Here is a 23,079-nt window from a genome sequence, read left to right as displayed (position 1 = left end):
GTCGCCATTAGTTTCGTAAATAGATTAGAAATACAAAATTAGACTAAGTGAATATCAATTTGACAAATCTAAAGAAATCAGTTGGTTATATCGATAAATTAATGACATAATTTAGGCCTTGGTGAGATCTGAGAAGTACATTTGGTGAGCGTGGGTAATTTTTATAGAGAAGAGGGTTCGTGTGGGCGATTTTTAAGAGTAAAAATCATTAGTTTTCTTCATTCTGTTACCAGAGTTGGCAAGCTTTTCATTTCATATAGACGAGGATGTCGGTTTGGACGGTTTCAAACATTAGAAGGTCTTCGTAGAAAACATGCATAGATGAGGGGTCTTCATAGAATTTCATCTTTCTTTCTTTCTTACCACCAACTTCGTCTATTAAAAAGTATTGTATAATCCCAGCAACAAGATTTCGTTTAACTTTTTTTCCTTTATTTTGCCCAAACAGCAACAAGATTTCTTTTTTTGGGTGCAACAAGAAGATTTCACAACACAACAACTCTCTCTCTCTCTCTCTCTCTCTCTCTCTCTCTATCTATCTATAAATGTATGTGTACATATAGATTGCTTGTAATACTCTAAAAACAGGGGAAGCGGTTTCTGGCTCGCCCCTCTCTCTCTCTCTAGATGGGTACCTGGGTCAGTTCCGGTATCCATCTTCTACTGATTCTCATTTCTGTTCTTCACCCAGCAAATGGTGCGCGACATAAAAAACCAGTAGGAATAATCGGTGCGGGATACGGGTCGGGTGGGTGCGACTTGTTTCAGGGGAGTTGGGTCGTCGACCCGTTCTACCCTCCCTACAACAACGCCACGTGTCCGTTCATCGAGAAGGAGTTCAATTGCCAGAAAAACGGCCGGCCCGATCAAATCTACCTCAGCTACCGATGGAAGCCCTTGGACTGCGATTTACCAAGGTGACTGCTCTCACCCCCTGTTCTCTAATTATCTCTAAATATTTTTGCATTTTTTAATATACGAAAGGAAATTGATGTACGCAGATGCTCCACTTTTATACACAGGTTCTCCACTTTGTACATAAAATTACTAGTAACTTTAAGTTAAAAGTTGAGTGTCTGCGCATTAAAGTGGAGCGCCAAAATCAGCTTTCTACCTGAAATATGTATATGTATTACAGTTACACGTGTTTATGCATAACAACTCTTAGGATTTCGTTTACAATACACCCCCTATTTAGGTGATCAACGAATCGCTTTGAATTCATAACGTTTTTGTGTAGGAAGGAATTTGTAGCATTTGGATAGAAATTCATTGGTTTTGTTAGCAAAAATTCATGTCATCGAGAAAAAAACTCAAACATGCAGATGTTATGACTTCAAATAAATTTATTTACGAAAGTTATGAATCCAAGAATGATGTTATGAATTCGTATGCAAAACGCTATAATAAATTCAAGACAATTAAGATGATGCATATGGTACACATGTACCATATATAGGCGAGTGTAGTATTTTCATATACTGTAAAAGACAATTAGTCAAATGTTACGAATAATTTTGACTTGGGATTTAACGGTTTACTCCATCTTAAGTTTTCAAGTTCGAACTCTCGAGGTCCGGTTGCACGCTAATCCGTAAAACAACTATGAGAGAAACCATAGAAATTAATCCAAGATGCAACCATCGAGCTTGTCAAAAAACACCATTGCATTATTTAGAGAAAAAACAACTATGGTTTCCTTTTATAGTACTAAAATTTATATATTTCATCTAAGATGCTGTCATGTTGAAGTTTGTGAACTACAAGGATTTTTATATTTACAAACGGATACTTCTGAGAAGAAAAAAAGAATACTACATTCTGTCAATGAAAAGACACGTCACCCTGCTCTGATTATATTTTGTATAAGTTATATAATATAATACTGTACTATATTTTATAGTATTAGGGTGATTTGGCCAGAGTCCAACCCAACCATTATTTTTTTCCTCGTGTGATAATCATGTTGGGACCAATCACTTATTTAGTCCAAATGATTACGCAACTGTCACTTGTCTAAGGTCCCGTTTCCGAAAGGAAATAAGTATTTATTTTTTAAAAAAATAATTTTAAACTCAAAAATCATATGCTTATATAAATAATTTTTCTATCAATATGGATCTTGTTTGATAGATCTCATTGAGATCATTAATACGGTGCAAAAAAAATTAAAAAATTATTTTTCATTTACATTATTTTTGAGTTTGAAAACGTGAAATAAGTATTTATTTTTTAAGAATGTGTTCTGAAACGGGGCCTAATTACAATACAATAGTGACACATATTTTGTATCTTTAGTCGTTTCTTAGAACGAATGGACAAACATTTGTCTTTGTTTATACTTCTTACTATCTTGTTTAATACTATATTAAGAAAAAAACATATTTTGATCATGTGGTTATAGATGTTCAATCACCTTGATTTATGCATGATCAATTAGGCGAACCCCGCAAATGAGTAGTTCTGATCAAATTATCCGATCTATTATGAAAACTTCTAATCACTTTTATTGCATGTCAGTCATTGGTTTATCACCCATGGGATGAGCCCGGCCAACAAATGAAAACTTCTAATCAAATCGCCGAATCCAAAAATCTTAGCCCCTAGTCCAATGGTCTACACACAATTGACCGTAATTTGATTTTTTGGGTTAGGCTGCAAAAAAGTAATTTTTTTTGACTGGACCGGAAAGAATTAATTGAGATGCGCGTAAGCTAGCCCATACATCTGTGACCGTCGAACCCAAAAATCCAAAAATTAAAAAGGAACCCATTTTAGCCCCACAAGTCACATAGGCTATTTATGATCTAGTTGTTTGTGACATGCAAATGATACATTCTATCATGGGAAAGTCTATAATATACACCTCTTAAAAAGGTGTACCATATGTATTTATTTTATGGTTCATTCGTAACATTTTAGTGTGTTTTGTAACTTTTGTTCTAGAATTCATAACCTTTCAACAGTACGATTCGTAACATTTTCATTATGATTCATAACTTTTTGGTGTATCTCGTAACCTTTATACGATTAGTAACTTTTTAGCAATACGATTCGTAACATTTTTTCTATAATTCATAATATTTTGAGAGGTGCATATGATACACACTCAAATAAATGATGTGTATTGTAGTCTTTCCCTTATGTCATTCCTCCATTCAGGAAGGAAATTACAGTTTAATGCAGTCAAGTCAAGTTCACGGGGCACTGGGGTGACAACTTTTTCTCCTGGGAGAATATCTTTTTAACGTAACTTCCGTGAATAGTTATTTACGAAGGTGAATCACGTGCATTCATTTCGATTCTGAACAGTTTGAACTTAAATGAAACTTTTTCGAGGAAGAGTTCGTTTTGATTTTGGACAGTCCGGATTTAAATAAAACTTTTTCGGAGAAGAGCTTTTCTCCAGAAAAGTTTCATTTAAATCCGGACTGTGCAAATCCGAAACGGATGACCGAGATCGTGCGGCTCCATAAATAAGGGAATCACGGCCCCTCCATGATAAGTCAATCTCTTTCTCTGAGATATCCTGTCAGTTCATTAGTATATAAATCATGCATGTATAATTCTGTCTATACACGTACCTGTCACAACGATAAGAAGATTATTGTATGCCACTCATTGGCTTTCAAAGTTAAATTTAATTAGGACCATAGTTGGACAGCAAACGTTCATGTACCTATCAATACTAATTGGGACCATATTTTGTCAAGTATCTATTCAATAACGTACCTTCGTTTTCATATTTTTTTCCCTGGAATTCAATTAACCAATTGAAGTTTATAGAAAAATATTGAAATTCTCAGAAACTAAACACAAGTTTCGATCAGGATTTGAGACTTCATTCATGACAAGAGAAGTTGACGAACTAGGTGCACTTCATGGATCTTGCCTTCTAGCTATTGTTTTCTCCACATTCATCATTGATCTTGACAACTTTTAATGGCTTACACACCCAGGAATTACCCTAGTGGTAAGGACGAATGATTGACTTTGGAAGAACTTCCATTGGTCAGGGGTTCGATTTCCTACAGGGTGAATACCCTTGTAGTAAGTGGGGGGCCGTGACTAGTGTGGCCGCGCTAGTTCCCCCGATGTTTGGGTTGCGTAGTCGGATCCAATTGTGGTTCGACTATAAGGCTGTTCTTCGGTAATAAAAAAATAAAAAAAAACTTTTAGTGGCTTTAATTAGATCTTACTTCCTTGAACTTTATTCGACTCATTCTTCAATTTGGGGGGGGGGGGGGGGGGGGGGGTGTTGGAAACCGATAAAACCCAAACATATCATTCATTTTCTTTTTTCGTATTCAAACGGACTTTTTGAGTATAATCACTTCAAGTAATTTTATAGTCAAAACTTAAAAGATGATAGACCACGGATATGTGAATAAAGATGTGTTTAGAATCGTCAAATGGATGCATGACTGGTCCGAACACCTGTGTTCAGATTTTGTCCAGCCATCTATGTTTATAGAACTGCGCTTTTTTCGTTAAGGTTCACTAAAACGCGTGAATCTCAAAAGTCTGTTAGGGCGCAAAAAATTTCATTGCATTACAAGTTTCATCCATGTATGCATATGGCCTTATTCCATAAGTACTCAATTTGGCTTTTTGATTTTTGCAGATTTGATGGGCTAGGGTTCCTGAGGAGATTTCAAGGAAAGTCTATAATGTTTGTTGGGGATTCTTTGAGCAGAGACCAGTGGCAGTCCTTAACATGCTTGCTCTACACTGCAGCACCTAACCTGCACTACAACCTAACTAGAGTGGGCATGATCTCCACATTCACCATCATGGTATGTTGTACTAGTCCCCATTTCAACTTGCTCATTGCCTCTTCCTTTCCTTTTTCCTAATGATGTTTTCATAAAGTACCACTAACAAGAGAGAGGTGGTTGGAAATGGGCCAACTACCACAAACACGACTCCAAACGTACTTGTGTAAAAAACGCCGTGTTGGAGCATCTCTAGCGGTTCTAATAACTTTACCGGACATTGCAGGAATATGGAATAAATGTGTTGCTTGATCGCAACATGTTTTTGGTGGATATAGTAAGAGAAAGCCAAGGCCGGATACTGAAACTCGACTCCGTTGAGGATGGAAAGAATTGGATAGGGATGGACATGCTAATCTTCAACACATGGCATTGGTGGAACTATAGAAATGCTCATCAACCGTTAGTGAAAACAACTATATATACTCCATCATTTTTTCATCCTCAAACGTAACCAGGGTTTTAAATCGCGGTATCGGAAAATGGAACGGAATCGGTGATACGGTTCTATATCAATTGATATCGGATTGTTTCGGCCAATACGGTATTGAAGGTCTGAAATCGCGCTACGTAATGGCCGACACGATACGTAACGATCTTTATTTAAAACCCTGTCCTCAAACTTTAATGTAATGTGGAAGTGTAATTCCTATAATTTTTGCAGATGGGATTATATTCAAGTAGGAAACCAGGTGTTGAAGGACATGAATCGGATGGTTGCGTTTGAGAGGGCCCTTGGCACATGGGGGGGTTGGGTGGACAACCACATTGATCCATCCAAAACTAGGGTGTTTTTTCAAGGCATTTCCCCAAATCATTACAAGTAAGTCTTTAGTTGTTTCATAACAATCAGTTATACTACACTTACAGAGCTAAAATGTGTGGATAAATTAATTCCTTGATGTTCAGTTTGCATAAAGTAATTCCTCATCTACCTACCCCAAAGTCCCGATTCGTTAGAAAAAATTCTAAAATCAGCCCAATAGGCTAACAATAACAAGTGTACATGTAAATGTGTATTAAAATGTGTAAAAAACACACAGAAATACGTGTTTTCCTTATTTTCTTGTGTGTAGCCTAACAATAGAAAGACCGATAATTTTTCTCTATCAAACACTCATTCCTAAACGGGTTGCAGATCTATTACGCGGGCTCAAATCCTTGAAGAGAAACCATTCCATGGGTTGAGTTTGAACAAATTCTAGTATCATACTTGTGCATGTTAGGGTTTATTAACTTGATCATAACCATATACATCCTTCTCATTTACATCTCTTGTGTTCTACCATTCTACCGTACTTGCCTTGGTGTTACTTAACTTCATAAATCATAATCATATGCATTCCTTGTGTTTTTGATTAGTGGCTCGGATTGGAACGAACCCAAAGCAAACACATGCCAGGGGGAGACGACGCCGGTTCAAGGTTCAACCTATCACGGGCAGTATCCGCCGGCCGTGGACGTGGTTAAGAGGGCGCTAAGCAAGATTGAAAATCCCGTTACTTTGCTCGATATAACGACCCTGTCGCTACTGCGGAAAGACGGGCATCCTTCTATTTACGGGATGGGGGGTGCGACCGGATTGGATTGCACCCATTGGTGTATTGCTGGAGTTCCTGATGCTTGGAACGAAATACTTTACTATTTGATTACTATTTCCTGATATTCTGGGAAATTTGGGAATTCTGGGAAATTCCCAATTCCCAATTGAAGTAAATTCCCAAATCATTACAAACTTACAACAGAATTCACATTCTGGGAAATTATAATCGATTCGTATACTAATACGGTAGGGTTTGGGATTTGGTGCCACAATGGCAAAGCCCACAAGTCTCCTTCTTGTTTCTCCAAAACCATCCGTAACAAATTCCTTATTTGGTTACGCTTTCGCTAGATTAAATAGACTACAGGCTAATGACAATAAACAAATTATTTTCGCTAATTAGCATTCTTGTTGATATATGTAACGAGAATGATTTACCTGAAACCCGTAAAAACATGGGGTCTAATCCATTTGATTTAGCGAAAACACACTAGTTTATTTCCTGAAAAAAAGTCATAAAGCCTTTTGTTTCCCGTGTCAAAGATGTATGAAAGTGACTGCAAATGATGCAAATCATTTGTGCTTTTTTGGCAAGCTGGGGTTACATGACAAAATCAAATTGGGCCTCACTCTATTGCCTATTTTCTTTCTAATGCCGTGGGAGTTGTCACTTTAAGATCCTAATGTGAGTTCGAGAATCTGATGAAATCCTAAAGTACTATCCAGAACCTGGAGAGATATCCTAAAGTGCGACCTTGAACTTGGCATGAGATCCACTAGGACGTTCACTTTGAGATCCTAACCTGAGATCCTGAAAATGGCATGAGATCCTATCGTGAGATCTATGTTCACTTTAAGATCCTAACCTGAGATCCTTAAAATGGCATGAAATTCTATCGCAGGATCATGAAAGTCTGTGAGAACCACACTTTAAACAAAACAAGTTTAGCAATATTATGCATTCATTTTGTTTAAGAAATCATCATAAAACTCATCACAAAAAATAAAATAAAAAAATGAATCGTTCTACATCTCTACCTAACTATTACATCTACCGATCTACGAAATACATGTCCAAATCACAATTAAGGGTAATGTCAACAAATAATGAAAATCATGAAGTAGAGTATTCTCAAAACAAAATTGTTTTCATCTTGTCATATTTGTTTTTGTTCGACTGTTAGGGTCATTAGGGATGTTCAGGTCAGTCCGAACATCCATGCCATACATCTCGACTAATCTTCTCCCCAGTCTGGTCAAAGGCAGACCATCCATGCCGAGATTAGGGGATTCATAATAATTAGGTTAGGGTAACTTAAATACTCATCCTAGTATGAGTTATGTTTTCATCCCGTCCACTTTTTCGAGTTATGTTTTTATCCTCAAATTTTTATAACCCAATTTTGCCTTTATTACACCATGTTAACTATTTTTTTAATACTACATAGGCAAAGAATTTTGAGACTAAAATATAAGCATGGAAGTCCTCCACCATTGGGTTTATAAAAATTTGAGGATAAAAACATAACCCAAAAGTGGACGGGATGAAAACATAGCTCATACTAGGATGAATATTTATGGATATGCACAAATAATAATTCTTGAATTCCCACTAAGTTAGAAAACAATATTAATGGAATCCCAATAAGACAGGAAACACTAAAATTTACATATGTACATGGTAATAAAAGGGTAAAAAGATAAATCACATGTTAAGAGAATGTAAACATAATCCCAAAAGGTTGGCATGATGAAGACTTTCGTGGTATGCCCACTTATGATGATTATTTAATTTATACTTATTTTCTTGTGGCCTGACTTCAAAAATCGAATTCTGATCAATTATGTAAGGAACAAACCCATTAACTAACCGGACTAACTCTTCGTATTAGAATATTACTTGTAGAATTTAGAGCCATCCACCACTTGCTGCTTTGGCACACTTCAACATGTAACTGTATCCAACAGACCATTAATCTCTCCCTCTCTCTCCCATTACTCGATATAAAAACTAGGAACTAAAGAAACAGAGAGAGAGAGAGAGAGAGAGAGAGAGAGAGAGAGAGAGAGTGGGGTTTCTGCTACCATTGCTCTGTTTCTTCTCCAAAAACCTCTCTTATCTTTCTCTCATTATCCTCAGATGACTTTCTGGGTTGCTCATTCCATTGTCTTTGTGCTGCTAGTTTTTCTTTCAAATAAACAAAACTTGAGAGTATTTGCTTGTGATTTATTCCAAGGGAATTGGGTGGCTCAGGAACCCTCATACCCTCTCTACGATCCCACCACCTGTCCTTTCATTGAGCGAGAGTTCAATTGCCAGAAAAATGGGCGCCCTGATCTATCCTATCTCAGATACAGTTGGCACCCCCATGGCTGCAACCTAGCAAGGTACCCTTCTCTCTCCTCTCTCTCAAGCTTTTAAATATCGGCTGCTGCCTCTCAGTTTTTTTAGCCTCGGATCGGTTACCATTACACTTCGAATATAGTAACTTAACAAATTCCGAGCAAATAGAGTGAAATACAGTTGGTGTCTCCCTTATACTCTTATGCACATGGGCATGGTTGGTTTTACACTCATCCTCTCTCCAAGTCCCTTAGGTCCTAGGATAGAATAGATTATGTTTAACAAATGACATAAAAAAAAAAAAAACAAATTCAGGGGCGTATTAAACAATTCCAGATACTTGTCGATTCACGGCCACGACGGCAACTTTAATGTTTTGAAGCCTGAGTTAAGTTTAAAATATAACAACCACTCTACTCAATTCTTGTGGCGTATCATTTGTTCCATTGCTAATGTTACCATTACCATTGCGTGTTACCCAATATGCTATCGCTATTTGAAACCTTGATGGCTTCATGTGAATTTTGGCATTTCCTTATTTTGTGGTAAGGCAGCGGTAGTAAGCTGTTTCAGTTTTCATTCTGATGCATCATGAATGTGCATTGATTATAGCAATTTGAGGACCCTTTTCTGAAACTGGATGGTGTTACATCGTTTTCACCATAAATTGGATGTTACTGTGGCAGAGCATCGTCACTCCCAGCAAAGACTACTTTACTATGCAGCTCAACAGTTACATCATACATGTATGTTTATATACCTACTTGAAATTGAGAGAAAGTTAGTTGGCGACAGACGTGAACAAATTTTTTACAGCAGCAATTAATCGTGACCGTCCAAAAGTATTCCGGATAGTCCTAATTTTAATGAATCCTTTCTCGAAAAAGTTTTATTCATACCCGGATTGGTTCTGTAAACAATTATTCTCAGCTCCGCTGTTAAAAAAATTTTCTCGGTGAAATTATGGATGTATGGAGGATTTGTCTTGTGGGTTGTTTTGTTTTGTTTAGGTGGGAGGACCAGGAGGATTAATAAGTTGAATTGAATTGTAATTGAAACTATGATAGCGATTGTTTTGGGGGCCTTTTTCTTTTTTTGGTTCTCCTAAAGGATCTTTGTGCTAATTTCTTTATTTCAAATCAACTTTTTGTTCTTTTATTTCCAGGGCCTTTTCACACACATTCCATTGTCTTTTATTTCAAATCTAACTTTTTGTTTTTTTATGTTCATACACTTTTCAAAACGCATTTTGGAAATAAATTTTCACACCCCCATTTATTCAAGTGCACACCCTTTTTTGTCTTCATTCATATAAAATTATAAAATTACACTTCATACATTTTTTTCTTTACACATGAAAAGGATAATCATGTAATTTCACACCACTACAAAACAAATGAATGCATTTGGATAAAAGAAGAGTGTGAAAATCAATTCTCACACATTTTTATTATTAGAAATGATAAAGGTACACCACCGTGTACCTTTATAGCATATGATTGTCGTGATGTAGGGTGCCAATATAGTTGGGATTTTACTTTCACGTTGTGTTGCTATCTGCTCTTGGTGTACTATGTTTCTTTGATTAATAAAATATCTTCATTTCACTGTTCAAAAAAAAGGTACACCATCTTGTGCAGATCAGTTTTGGGCCCCAAAAAATAATCTGATCTGCTTATTTTGTTTAAAATACTTTATTTAGGGTTCTTGCAAAAAATTAGCTACACCGGATATCGTTAGGAGTGTTTGCGGTACATCCAACTTTGCTTCAGAATTGTAGCCTTAATTCTAAGACAAAGTTGGACGCATTGTAAATGCCTCTATCGATATTCGATTTAGCTTATTTTTTGCAGGGACTCTAAACAAAATGAGCATCTTGGATCATTTTTTTAGGACCCAAAACGAACTCAAAACTTGTTTGTACGCGGAGTATGTGCTGGTATGTCTGTACCAATACCATCTATGTTTTCTTATTCAAAAGTATGAGAATCATAGAAGCAATATTCTCTCATGTGACGATCTCTCCCGTTATTTTTCATGCGATGCAAAATTAACACCATTACCATCTCATTTTACAATGGCTCTCATTTTACGATTCGAGCAGTTTCTGTTTTGGTTCTTGTTTTAGACCTTCATATTAAGGAAATATAGTCCTACATTGCTCAGGAGTGAAATCAGTGATCACTTAATAATACGAGAGATCTCTCCACTCATTATCGATTGATTTTGAGATGGATATATAAAGTTTTCACGCTCCTATATAAATCATTAATCACGTATAGTCTTGTTGACAATTTTTTTTTTTCTCTCTCACCCTTTTTGAGGTAGGTTTGATGGAGGAGACTTCTTGAAGAGATTTAAAGGGAAAACTATAATGTTTGTAGGAGATTCTCTAAGCAGAAACCAGTGGCAATCACTAACTTGCTTGCTCTCTGCTGCAGTGCCCAGTGCCAAATACACTGTAGAGAGACTAGATGATGTCTCTACGTTCACATTCTCGGTATGCCCTCTACCCATTAAACTCCTACTTCTCCTTGCTCTGTTAACTCCTTTTTTTCATTTTTTCACGGCCAGACATACAGGTCAATTTGCGTGCACTTAGACTAATTTTTGAGGTCTCGAATTTAACAACCGGGTAAACCTTCAAGTAGTCCTAAGGTTTGGAATGATTGACTTCCGTGAAATTAAAACATGCGACTTCATGGAGAACAAATACTTATTTATTTTTCTCTTGTCCACTTGGCCAAACCCATGCATCACTTCGTCTCTTTCTCTTCAAATAAAGAAAATGTCCTATGATTAACAACGTTGTCCAACTGGGTTTAAGGTTACAAGGCAAGAAGGAGAAAAAAAAAACAAAGAAACAAAAAAAAAAAACAACTAAATTAAAACAACATCTGATAGAACCGAGTACAAATATCATGAATCATTCTCCTAAATACTAGTAACTTCTTTCAGGATGAGTGAAAGAGATGCAAATCGCAATCAGTAAACTGCTTCAAAGAATAAAGTAAATGATTAAGAATTAGGTAAATTTTGGTGATTTATTTTATCATTTGTTCTTCAAAAAGTTAATTACTTTTACAGATAAAAAGTTTCTTTTCCTAATGCAAAACTGTCAAAAAAAATGTGCAAAATAAGAATTGAAATTGAAATCAGTCCCCGCCTAGTACGCAAAAAGTGAGACCCAGAAGATTACAGAAAGATTATTAGTAGGTAGGGGTAGGTCTAGAAAGCAGGCCCCGATTCCAAACTCAAAATAAGTACTTATTTTTTAAAAAAGTTATTTTAAGTTCAAAAATCATATGCTTACGCAAATAATTTTTCTATTAATATGGATCGTGTTTGATAGATATCACTGAGATCTTTTAAACGGTGCAAAAAAAATTATTTTTCATTTACATTACTTTTTAGTTTGAAAATGTGAAATAAACTGCTTATTTTTAAGAAGGTTTTTGGAACGGGTGCTAAGCTTCGTTTACCCACTCTTAGGTCCCGTTCCGTTAAGATTTTTATTTTTTGAATACTTATTTTTTGTTTTACGAGACATGTCATTCTCTTATAATACATCAATTTAATTTCAAAAATAAATATTTATTTTAAAAAATGATTCAAATAAATACTTATTTCCCTTCGTGGGACGAAGCTTTAACCTTGTTCATTTCGGGGTTTTGAATTTTGAATTCTAATCATTATCTTATTTCTCTCTAATTATTATCCTCATTTTTCTCTTTATCTCTCTCCAATTATTATCCATATTTTTAATCCTTATTCTATTCATCTCTACATTCATTACCTACAAATCTAAATTCAAATTTAAAATCTCAAAACGAACGCATCTTACTGATTTACAAATAATGGTTGGTAGTCATATGATATACTGTAGTATATATAATACTAGAAGAAAAAGGAAAATAGTACTAGTCGTAAGATTTTGGACAAAGTACAAGGGTCCATGCCATGCCTAATAATCCACTCTTTGTCACGTGAAGCTGATCGAGATCTGGGCCTAACTAATGATCTTCTCGAGTAAAGCTCCGTTCTAGAAATTTTTTTAAAAAATAAATAATTTATTTCATATTTTTAAATTTAAAAATAAAATAAATGAAAAATAATTTTTTAATTTTTTTTGTATCGTATAAAAGATCTCATCGAGATTTTTCAAACAAAATTCATATTACATATTTTTAGATTTTAATAAACCCATAATTTTTGAGCTTGAAATTGCTTTCTTAAAAAATAAGGACTTATTTTGAATTCCGAAACGGAGCCTAAGTATTGTCCGACGGCCAATTATTGAATACTCTCGAAATACGATGAGAAGATGAGACCACGTTGTTATATGGTTCTCTCTTCAAATAAAATGTCGTCACCACATTTTGTGGTTTTTGTGGATTACTCATTGTCTCCTAATCACCCTAATGTACTTACAGAAAATTTGTCACTACGTAAATGAGTTAGAATACCACGTAAGCAACTTCCGTGATATTCGGAATCGATCGCTAAATAATTACTCAAGTATGACAGGCCATTCATGTTAGGGTTCACTCCAACAAAGGGTTTTTAACTTTTACTAACTTTTAACCAACCAGCTGGAGTTGCCCTTTCTGCATCTTCTGGAAAAGTGCTTTTGGGTGCGACTACTTGCTTGAAATTTTGTGGAGTACCGCCCACGTAGATTACTGATCATTAACTTGTTAAAGTGGGTTTTCGACTTTTCGGTCGATCGAAAAAAAAATTTAACTTGTTAAATTAAGAAAATTAATATTGACATTCTAAAAATTAATGAAGACATTTTAAAATTAGTGTAATTTCAAAGCCAATTTTTTTTTGAAGTGTCAATATCATTTTTCTAAAGTAAAACCAGATGACCCAATTCCAAAATTCAAGTTGCAAGTATTTGTTTGCATGTTTTCTTACATTCATAGGATCATACACTAATTTTGGAGTGCTTGCATCAATTTTTGGAGTACTAATATCATTTTTTAATAAGAAAAACCAGATAACCCAATTCCAAAATTCAAGTTGCCAGTAATTGTTTGCATGTTTTCTTACATTCATAGGATCATACTTTTGATGTGGAACGAAGTGTCACAATTTCTCCACCCTTAAGGCCTAGCCCCTCGCGAGGGAAGCAGGGGGCTTGGGGACAGCAGCGTGCTGCTAGGCCCACTTTCGGGCCCACTCCGGTCTCGCTCCGATGATCGGAATCGTTCACTTTGTAGAGCTCGTCGAGTAGAACAATTATGGAAAAAATTAGCTTAATTGGATATTATTACGTGTCTGATCGGAGCCTATATAACTCTCGGTCCATGGGTTACAGTAGATTTGATCCAGTATTTCGAATCCATTCTTTTCAAGATAAAAAAGTTCCGATCAAGCACTTAATGATATCCAATTAAGCTAATTTTTTTCATAATTATTCTACTCGACGAGCTCTACAAAATGAACGATTCCGATCATCGGAGCGAGATCGGAGTGGACCCCGAAAGTGAGCCCAGCAGCACCCCGCCCCCCCTCGCGAGAGGTTAAGCACGGGAATCATCACCGTATTTCCCAGAGCTTCTGTTTGGCGGCCACATGCACCTCATGCACAGAATCACCATGGCGTTTCACGGGTTCACGTCTTTGGGCCAAACTCACACAACTTTGATACCATCTGTAGAACCAAATTTAGACTACTTTTTTTGAACGGCAAAAATTTTTTTTATTAACCTTTGAAATTGTTACAAAAATTAATAGAATAAAAAGAGAACGTAATTCTCTCATATTAGACAACTGATCGGTAATTTATTGAAGCCTAACCACATAAACCATACAATGTAGCCTTTTGAGGTGGGACTAGGTGTCACGTGCTAGCTGGAAATCTTTCAAGATAAAGATCCTAAAATTAACGTACTTCTCTAGTACAAAGTAGGTGAATTACAGCTAGCATTAGGGGTGGGCACGGGTCGGACGGGTCGGGTTCGGCCCCGAACCCGACTCGACCAGTCGGATATCACTTTTTTGGGACCCGAACCCGAACCGAAGGAGGGGGGGATACCCGTCCGTGTGACCGATTTTTTTGGTCGGGTCGGGTCGGGTTGGTCGGGTCCGGCCAAAACCGAAATAAACTATATGAATTCGTTGCCTTTTTGGTCGGGTCGGGTAAGAAAAAACAGCACCCCGAGCCCCGAACCGAAAACTGATTTTTTTGGAAAATCGTACCCGTACCCAACCGAACCACATGTTCGGCCCCGCCCGAAACCCTTCGGGTCGGGTTCGTCTGGTCTCGGTTTTTTTGCACACCCCTAGCTAGCATGTGTAAGGTTGCAACTATTTATAAAAAGGTTTGGTGGTTATTCATGAATAGATATGGCGACTATTCATAAATGGGTTTAGTATGTAACCAATATGTAAAGTTGCAACTATTAATGAATATGTGCCTTATTACTTCTTTGATGGAAGAAAATATGAAGGGTTGTATCCATTGAGAAATGGTCCCGATCTATCTATATAAAGGCATGTGATTACCATTAAGTTACAAGTGTGAAGAAAATTTATATAGATTAGATTGAAAATCCTACCCATTGCTCTCCAAAATCAATTAGTGGGAGTTTGTGTAGATGGAATATATTAGTTCAAGATCGAAACGGTTTCCGAATTTCTTAAGACTTAAACACCATGGCAGAAGGTAAGTATTTTTCCGCTGTGTATTGATTTGATTCTCCCCCATAGGTTTATCAGAATTTACTAAAAACGAGATGGTTTTAAGAAGTTTTGACCCCAAAAAAAAAAAAACCGTATTACTTACCACAGAAACAGGTTTTATATACCATTCTTTAAGACAATTCTTACTATGTTATATGGCTACACTTACTATAATTGTTGATTACACTTACCACGTTGCAAACAACACTTACTAGAGAATAAAGAGAAAAACACTCGAGATCATCATACTCTCAAACCACTTGGGACCATTATAGCAGGAGGAGAGGTCTGAGCTTATTCGAGTCACAAGGCAAAAATACCTTTTCTTTTTCTGATCTCCTTTGTAGACCTTTTTGACATGGTATTTTTCTTTAGGCATTTGGCCTAGTAGTGGAAATCTGAAGCTTCTAAAAAGTACATGATTTCGTTGTTGCTTTACTTTTTCGTTGTTGGGGTGCTCTCCAACTGATTGACACTGCTTAACTACTTGAATGGTAATTCAGTTTGTGGACCTAAACTTGGATGGGTTTGGGACCATGCCCAAAAGGCTACCCTTAACAGGATAGGATACTCTTGTGTTTCGCTATCACGGCACCTAAAAAAAAATAAGAGTCCTTTGCTCAGTAGAACTGCAAACAAACCGAACTATTCGCTAGCGGTTTGAAACTCGGCTCAACTTGGTTCGGTTTGCTTAAAACAAGCTGAGCTCAAACAAAATTTTCCTCGCATGAAGGCTAGACTCATAGAGAGTTTTGTACTCAAACCGAGCTCGAATATTTTGGCTCGATTCCAGCTCTAGTGATGCGATAGAGAACTAAAGAATGTCTCATTACCTGAAGAAATCATGTCATTTTGCAGGATTTTGGAGTTAAAGTGATGCTTGATCGCAATGTGTTTTTAGTAGATGTCGTGATGGAAAAAATTGGTAGGGTCCTGAAACTGGACTCGATTCAGAGTGGCAAGCATTGGAAAGGCATTGACATGCTCATCTTCAATACATGGCATTGGTGGAACCGTAGAGGACCTTCACAACCGTTAGTCCAACTCCGAATTCTACTTCAAAATTTTCCTTTGAAATTTTAACGTACTCGTATTTCCCCTTCATCCCAAAATATTTTGTCGGCCCGCAAAATGAAAACTTAAAAATATTACAATTTAAAAAAAAAATTACTAGATACCATTGAGTTCTTTGAATTTTCGAAAAAATTGAGTCTTTTCTTAGAAACAATGTACTATTTTTAAGTCATGGTTTTATGAACCGGACAAACATTTTGGGACGGTGGTAGAATTTTTTCATTTTTCATCTTTACAGTTTTCCAAAATATAGCAATTAGTGAATCTTTGCACTGCAGATGGGATTACATACAAGTAGGAAATCAAACCTACAAAGACATGGATCGAATGGCTGCTTTTCAGAAGGCACTCACTACATGGGCCGGTTGGGTGAACTCAAATATTGACCCGGCCCGAACCATGGTTTTCTTCCAAGGGATTTCTCCATCTCATTACAAGTAATTGTTCTTCATTTATATTCCACTTTTTCTATTACCAATCCATATCCGACTATTTGTGGTGCAGTTTAAATAACAAGGCAAGAAGTGTTCTCATATCAGTCATCGCATATCATATCGGATACTGCATAACGCGGGTTTTTATTTACTAACCTCTCTTAACGATATCCACCTACGTATTAGCCTATACACATTCATATCACCGGTCCATATCGCGGTACTGCAATTTAGAACGTATCAGCGTTATTCATAACCATGCACATACATACTAAAAAAATTTCTCATTGTGTTCCTAAACCACGTATACAAACAGTGGCACAGATTGGAACGAACCACAGAAGAAGAGCTGCTTGGGCCAGCAGCAACCCTTGCTGGGCTCAACATATCCAGGAGGCCTGCCGCCGGCTGTGGCTGTGCTGAAGGGGGTGTTAAGCAAGATCAAGAAGCCCGTCACTTTGCTCGATATAACGAACCTCTCGCTACTTCGAAAAGACGGGCATCCGTCCATATACGGGCTTGGGGGCCGTACAGGCATGGATTGCAGCCATTGGTGTCTTTCCGGAGTTCCTGATACTTGGAACCAGATTCTATACAACATTGTCCTAAATCATTAAGCAATGCACTGGGTAATCGTATAGAAGAAATAGCTTTAGCAATTCTTTTCCAAACAGTGGAATTTTTGGTGGGTGGCATTCGTTGAATAAGTTTTATTTTGTTTATTTCATTTGGTTTTATTCGTACCTGGGTTACTTGATTAAGTGGCATTTTCAATAAAGTTCGACTGGAATATTTGTTTAATTTGTTTTGGTTGCTATTGTCCCATATATATTTTCAAAGGTACATCGATGAGAGTATTAAGGCCAAATATACTACAGCCATGCACATTTACACAAAGCACCACTAGCGTGTGTGGACTCCTCACACCAACCTATGTTTTTGAGCGAAGTATTTATGTACCTGGGGGGTACGTAGGATTTTCCGTACTATGGCTTGGGGCTGCGGGGTGACCAAATTCGATGCAGCTTTCAACCTCACTAAAAAGATTTTGGCACTTTTCTTGCCAACTCTACTAATTAAGCAATATGAAAACGTAAGCACCTTCTAAAGTTCAATTAACGAATTGCCAATTTGATTCAGAGATGGGTGCTCAAAATAAGGACAACATTGAACCCAGATGCCTCTACAAACTAAAACAACAAACATCAACAACAGGCTTCTAACCATCACATGGGATCCAAAACACGAAAGAAGGAGAAGAACCCTGTACGACCAAAACATAGAAAAGTTCTGAACCCCCGGGAAAACGATGTATTGTACTTCTCCCGATTGAGTTTGCATTGAATCTATGTCTGCTTTTGTATCCTTTTGTCCCTTATGGGTAAATCAATGGGCTTCTGCGCCTCATGCGGATGGTTTGGGCCGGCGTAAACCTTGAGATGGTTGAATAGGGACCTGCCAAGCTGCATAACAAGCAATTTCGAAGAAGAGTTATGCAAGAATCAGTAAGATTTGGACACAAGCATGAAAAAAGTAACAGTTGTGTAGACAAAACATGCATCTGCATATACACATAGACTGTTATGTGGACTCGAGTACAGCTGTCGGTGCGAATCTAGAGATCGGAGTCATCGGACCCATCAAACCTCTAATTCAAGGGTCCGTAGACTTAGCAGGAAACAGCAAATGTACTTTTTATGGCATTGTTATGTACACTTATACAAAGACGTGTCTGATGGTTAGTATCAGCCTATCAGAGACATATCCCGCACCCTTATTCTCGTATCAACCTTTCCCACATGGATATTTGATTTGTTTTGAAAATCACACATAACATGGCAATTGCAAGTAGGCTAAGTATCATGTGTCATGAGGTCAAGTAGACCACAGATAAATAAGATTGTCAACTGAACAGATTAAATCCACCCTAATTCTATTAGTCCTCCATTTAGCAATATCCTTATTGACAAGAAGGAAATCTGGGCAGAATTACAAACTTAAAACTCACCCTCCCTTTAGGAAGCATGCCACGGACAGCATGTTCAACTATTCTTTCAGGAATTCTCTTTTGGAGCTGATCAAAAGTTTCAACTGTCATGCCTCCTGGTCTTCCTGAGTGCCTCCTATAGAGCTTTTGGGTCCTCTTTTTTCCTGATACTGCAACTTTTTCTGCATTCACCTTTTTGAGTTCAAGCAAACACCACAATTTTTCAGGATTTTGTGCAAGGCAGAAGCATGTTATGACCATTATTGCAGACATCAACTACTATAAAGTGTAAACGTTAGAACTCAATGGAAATGCACAGTTACAATTTGCTACCTGAAGCCCTGGGCCAAGACAATTACAAGCATGCACATATTGAGCGGAAAAAGTAATTAAGTACAATAAAAAGAAACTATTCAGGTTCTCCCAAGAAAACATAACCTAAGAAGCACGGAGCACAGACATGGACACAGCATTTCTTCCAAAAGTAGGTCATGGACAAGTTGGGGGCACGTAGAATATGAGACATATTTTTACGATGGATGCATCTCATGAGTTAGTACAAAGTCGAAACTCCAATCTCTATCAAATGAAGATTAATCATACGAAGATGCAAATCAAAAGTCATACATGAACTAAACATCTATCAAAGTTTTCACTCTGTGCAGAGTTTCAAAAGTTGCATTGTAACGTCCTAATGTGTCCTTAGCATGTCCAAACTCCCAAGAGTGTTCACGCGTCTGAGTGCAAAAAAAAAGGATACATACTTAGGCATGTTCGACATGTGTCCAAAGAGAATCATGTCATGCATATGCCCAACATGCATCGGACACGGAGAAGTGAGGCAGTTAGGCATGTTTGTGCTTCTTAGTACCACAGTACCAAGAGTAGAGAAGAGGAGAATATACACGTAGTTGCTGATAAATATCGTTCCATTATCATCATTATCATAACTTGTCCGCCAAAAAAAAAAAAAATACTAATACAATAGTCAAAGACATCAAAGTCCTCCCAAAATACTTTTGTGTCAAGGAAGTCAAACAAGGGCCAAAATTTCTGACAACCTGCTCAATGAGCCTTTAAAGACACCTCAAACTATTAAACCATATGTCAAGAAAAAAATTTGCGTAACGAAAACTTTTTGGGTGTTGGTACTCACCACAATGACAAAGGCCCCCATGTCACAACTAGGCGTGAAGGTTGCCAGATCTTTCCCACGGATATAAATAGCTATGGTTGATGCTAGTCTTCCAAGAATTTTATCACTAGCATCAACAATATACCACGGTTTAGAAGTGTTCACAAAATCTGCAGCTTTAGGGTACCATGTCTTGTTCCAAAAATCCTGCAAAAAGGAATCAAGAGAGTGAGAGAGAGCACCTCCTTAGACAGATCCCACTTTTTTTTAAAAAGATGCGACAATGACAAAACTTCTTAATAAGGTAAGGTCTTTACTGTAAATGTTTGTATTACATTTCCCAAATACCCAATAAAAACTGAGTCTTGAAGTCAATGTTTCTAAGAAAACATCCATTACAACCTCTCAAATTATCGTTCTTCATCTTCCAAAGCTACTGTCAATGGAAATTTCACACAATATTTTATGACAGTTTAAAATATTTGGAATCTCTAAGTCTGAACATAGAGCTTGGCAGAACTAAAGGGACTGGGATAACATTAGCCAAAAGAAATCAATTACATCTTATTAACTACTTCAAGGAAGTAAGCTTCAGCACAAGTTCTACGCTTGATCATTTTTTCTTTGAACTGGATGCTTGATCCTTAGACAAGCCAAGATCAAATGACCCTCAGCATCACGCATTTGACTTGCGTCCATATACCAATCATTGGCAATAGACATAATAAGAATTTTTTGCAAGTAAATCAAATGACTATAGTACGGAATAAAAAACATGAGAATATCGTAAAGTAATCCAGCAAGCTGTCATGAATAAGCTCGCTAACATGATTGTTCAAATATTAGCACCCTGAGCTTCTTCTTTTTTTAAATGAAAGAGAGAGAAAAACATGGGGAAGTGTGTGTGTGTGAGAGAGAGAGAGAGAGACACTTAAGAAAAACTATTCTATGCCCACCAGGGGTCTTGTCCCGTGGTACTCCAAATTCATTTTCTAATCGAGCATGGGACAGAAAAAATATTAAACTATATTTTTTATCACTAGCGTTATACCCGTTCGATACACGATGCCACTGCCACTGGACACTGTCACGTGGTATTCCAAATTCATCTTTCAATGTATAGGATGAGATCAATGCTATCGTGCATCGAACACGGGATCGGATAAAATATTAAATTATTTTTTATCAACTAGCGTTTTTTGCCAATTCGATACACGGGACGGAAAATAAACCAATGGAAATTTTTTATCCTGTGAATCGAACGGGCACAAACGCTAGTTACATACTAAGCATGTGAATGATACACTCTTTTTCTTTTTTTAGAAAAAAAGTTACAAAAGCCCCAAAATCTACATCGACCATTAATATTCATTTGATTTTCGTACTTACAGTAATGTTAATCAAATTAGATAAACTTAAATTTGTCCCTCCAATACTTGATTCAGCCTAAAGTTGTCAACTAATGGTGAATCATTTATTAGTTGCACTCAATGTGCAAAATTACGTACATAAACATTTGATTTATCCAATCCCATCTCCAATATTAAGGCTCCATTTGGTTAGATGTGGAATTCAAATCTAGTGGTTTGCATTGGATTTCAACAAAAAAATGCTAATAAGATATTTAACTATAGGGGGCCCATTAAACCTAGGTAGATAATGGATTTAGGTAAAAGATATGCATCATATTAGAATCCTCATATGTAATCCTACAATGAAGGATTTTCCATTGTCATTTTTTGTTGGGTATGCAAAATAGAGATGAGATATGATACTCGACATATACGCCAGGAAGTGTTGCCCTCACCAACACAGCCATTTGTTGGGATCCCACCGCAGACATGTCAGAGCCGATATTGGGACCGAAACTAAAGTCCCATTGTTTGGCACCAAGCGGCTATAAGGACTTGGACCCAAGCATCAAACGAGGAACTCCAAGCACTTAACCAACCACTTGGTGGTAAAATGTCATCTCGAAGATCATGATAAATAAAGCTCCAAAATCTAAACTTGAGCCACCTCGAATAGTAATCCAAACCCTTGATTTCTTGAAATCCACATCTACCCAAACGGACCCTAAAGCTTTTCAGTACAATACCAAGGTTCCAGCATTTTCTTGGCAACCAAACGGACCATAAAAGGACACCATACCAAATTACTATCTCACTTCCGCAATTCCTTCCCCTAATTTCCAACACTTCTAACCAAACATAAGCTCATAGAATATACAACCAAATTATGCTACTATCATTCTTAATTACAAATTTGAGAGAGAGAGAGAGAGAGAGAGAGAGAGAGAGAGAGAGAGAGAGAGAGAGTATTACAATGCCTTTGAGTTGGGATTCGTCAAACATCCAACGCTGGTTTGAGGGAATGTAAACGGGTTGTTTCTCTTGGCAACGAATCTGGAACGTTCGGTTGAGGGGTGTAGTTGGAACCGACGGCTTGGATGATGATGACGCGAGAGGGAACCCAAGAAACGGGGTCGTTTTCGGAGGGATGCTGTAGGGTTTGGGCGTCAACAAACCCGACGATGAATTGCACGCCATCGCCATTTCCTTCTCTCTCTCTCTCTCTCTCTCTCTCTCTCTCTCTCTCTGCTCTGTGTTTCAGTCTGTCGAACTGGATAAGAGTGGTGGTGTTGCATTTTTGTAAATGGAAGGGGCAAAATGTAAGTGGAACCCACGGAAAATGGAAGAAAATAAAGGAAATAAAAAAATTTCGTTAAGGGTTGTTTGGTTCGTATTTAAAAGAAAAAGAAAATAGGAAGGAAAAGAAAGTTTTGGAGAGGGAAATGGCCGAGGAAAATGGGAGAGAAAACCCCCCCACAGTTATAAGGAAATGACAATTTAAAATTTTCTTTTCTTTCAATTTCTCTCTTAAAACCAAACAAGAGAAATCAACTTTTCTCCCAGTTTCTTTTTATTTTTTTTTCACCAAACAAGGTAAAAGAATCCACTTTCTTCACATTTTTTCTCTTTTTTTTTTTTCTTTCCTTTCTTTTTATCTCCACAAATTTCAAACAAAGCCTTAGAATTGGTATCGTTTGCTATAATTGTGGGGCATATTCAATATAATATTTAAGGTTTTTTCAAAT

General features: G+C 37.0%; 3 protein-coding genes across 3 annotated transcripts; 2 read left to right on the top strand and 1 right to left on the bottom strand.

Annotated features, from left to right (window-relative positions):
• Positions 1 to 411: 411 nt before the first annotated feature.
• Positions 412 to 6,579, top strand: LOC131331475 (protein trichome birefringence-like 41). Its single transcript, XM_058365437.1, has 5 exons — positions 412 to 917; positions 4,625 to 4,796; positions 5,002 to 5,177; positions 5,440 to 5,598; positions 6,138 to 6,579. Exons 1-5 carry the CDS (start codon positions 628 to 630, stop codon positions 6,436 to 6,438), a joined length of 1,098 nt encoding a protein of 365 aa, XP_058221420.1. The 5' UTR covers positions 412 to 627; the 3' UTR covers positions 6,439 to 6,579.
• A 1,669-nt stretch (positions 6,580 to 8,248) lies between these two features.
• LOC131331478 (protein trichome birefringence-like 41) lies at positions 8,249 to 17,661 on the top strand. The gene is made up of 5 exons (XM_058365442.1): positions 8,249 to 8,706; positions 10,991 to 11,162; positions 16,211 to 16,386; positions 16,705 to 16,863; positions 17,177 to 17,661. The coding sequence occupies exons 1-5, from the start codon at positions 8,459 to 8,461 to the stop codon at positions 17,475 to 17,477; spliced, it is 1,056 nt and encodes a 351-aa protein (XP_058221425.1). The 5' UTR covers positions 8,249 to 8,458; the 3' UTR covers positions 17,478 to 17,661.
• Positions 17,662 to 17,948: 287 nt separating this feature from the next.
• Positions 17,949 to 22,622, bottom strand: LOC131331484 (large ribosomal subunit protein uL13c). Its single transcript, XM_058365456.1, has 4 exons — positions 22,307 to 22,622; positions 20,004 to 20,189; positions 18,869 to 19,039; positions 17,949 to 18,323 (listed from the first exon to the last, which is right to left on the bottom strand). The coding sequence occupies exons 1-4, from the start codon at positions 22,535 to 22,537 to the stop codon at positions 18,207 to 18,209; spliced, it is 705 nt and encodes a 234-aa protein (XP_058221439.1). The 5' UTR covers positions 22,538 to 22,622; the 3' UTR covers positions 17,949 to 18,206.
• Between the last annotated feature and the right edge of the window lie 457 nt (positions 22,623 to 23,079).

This window comes from Rhododendron vialii, chromosome 6a (assembly GCF_030253575.1).
Source record: "Rhododendron vialii isolate Sample 1 chromosome 6a, ASM3025357v1".
NCBI lineage: Eukaryota > Viridiplantae > Streptophyta > Magnoliopsida > Ericales > Ericaceae > Rhododendron > Rhododendron vialii.
The sequence above is the reverse complement of the archived record's forward strand: the minus strand, read 5'-3'. Positions and strand labels throughout refer to the sequence as shown.

Bases quoted from the DNA above. Each gene is read 5' to 3' on its own strand.
- LOC131331484 (XM_058365456.1), bottom strand. From the start codon at position 22,537: ATGGCGATGGCGTGCAATTCATCGTCGGGTTTGTTGACGCCCAAACCC. The intron at 20,190-22,306 runs GTAATACTCTCT...TCCTTTTTGCAG, and splicing joins AATCCCAACTCAAAGGCATT to GATTTTTGGAACAAGACATG. The intron at 19,040-20,003 runs GTGAGTACCAAC...GAACTCAAAAAG, and splicing joins TGGGGGCCTTTGTCATTGTG to GTGAATGCAGAAAAAGTTGC.
- LOC131331475 (XM_058365437.1), top strand. From the start codon at position 628: ATGGGTACCTGGGTCAGTTCCGGTATCCATCTTCTACTGATTCTCATT. The intron at 918-4,624 runs GTGACTGCTCTC...TGATTTTTGCAG, and splicing joins TTGGACTGCGATTTACCAAG to ATTTGATGGGCTAGGGTTCC. The intron at 5,599-6,137 runs GTAAGTCTTTAG...GTTTTTGATTAG, and splicing joins ATTTCCCCAAATCATTACAA to TGGCTCGGATTGGAACGAAC.
- LOC131331478 (XM_058365442.1), top strand. From the start codon at position 8,459: ATGACTTTCTGGGTTGCTCATTCCATTGTCTTTGTGCTGCTAGTTTTT. The intron at 11,163-16,210 runs GTATGCCCTCTA...GTCATTTTGCAG, and splicing joins TCTCTACGTTCACATTCTCG to GATTTTGGAGTTAAAGTGAT. The intron at 16,864-17,176 runs GTAATTGTTCTT...GTATACAAACAG, and splicing joins ATTTCTCCATCTCATTACAA to TGGCACAGATTGGAACGAAC.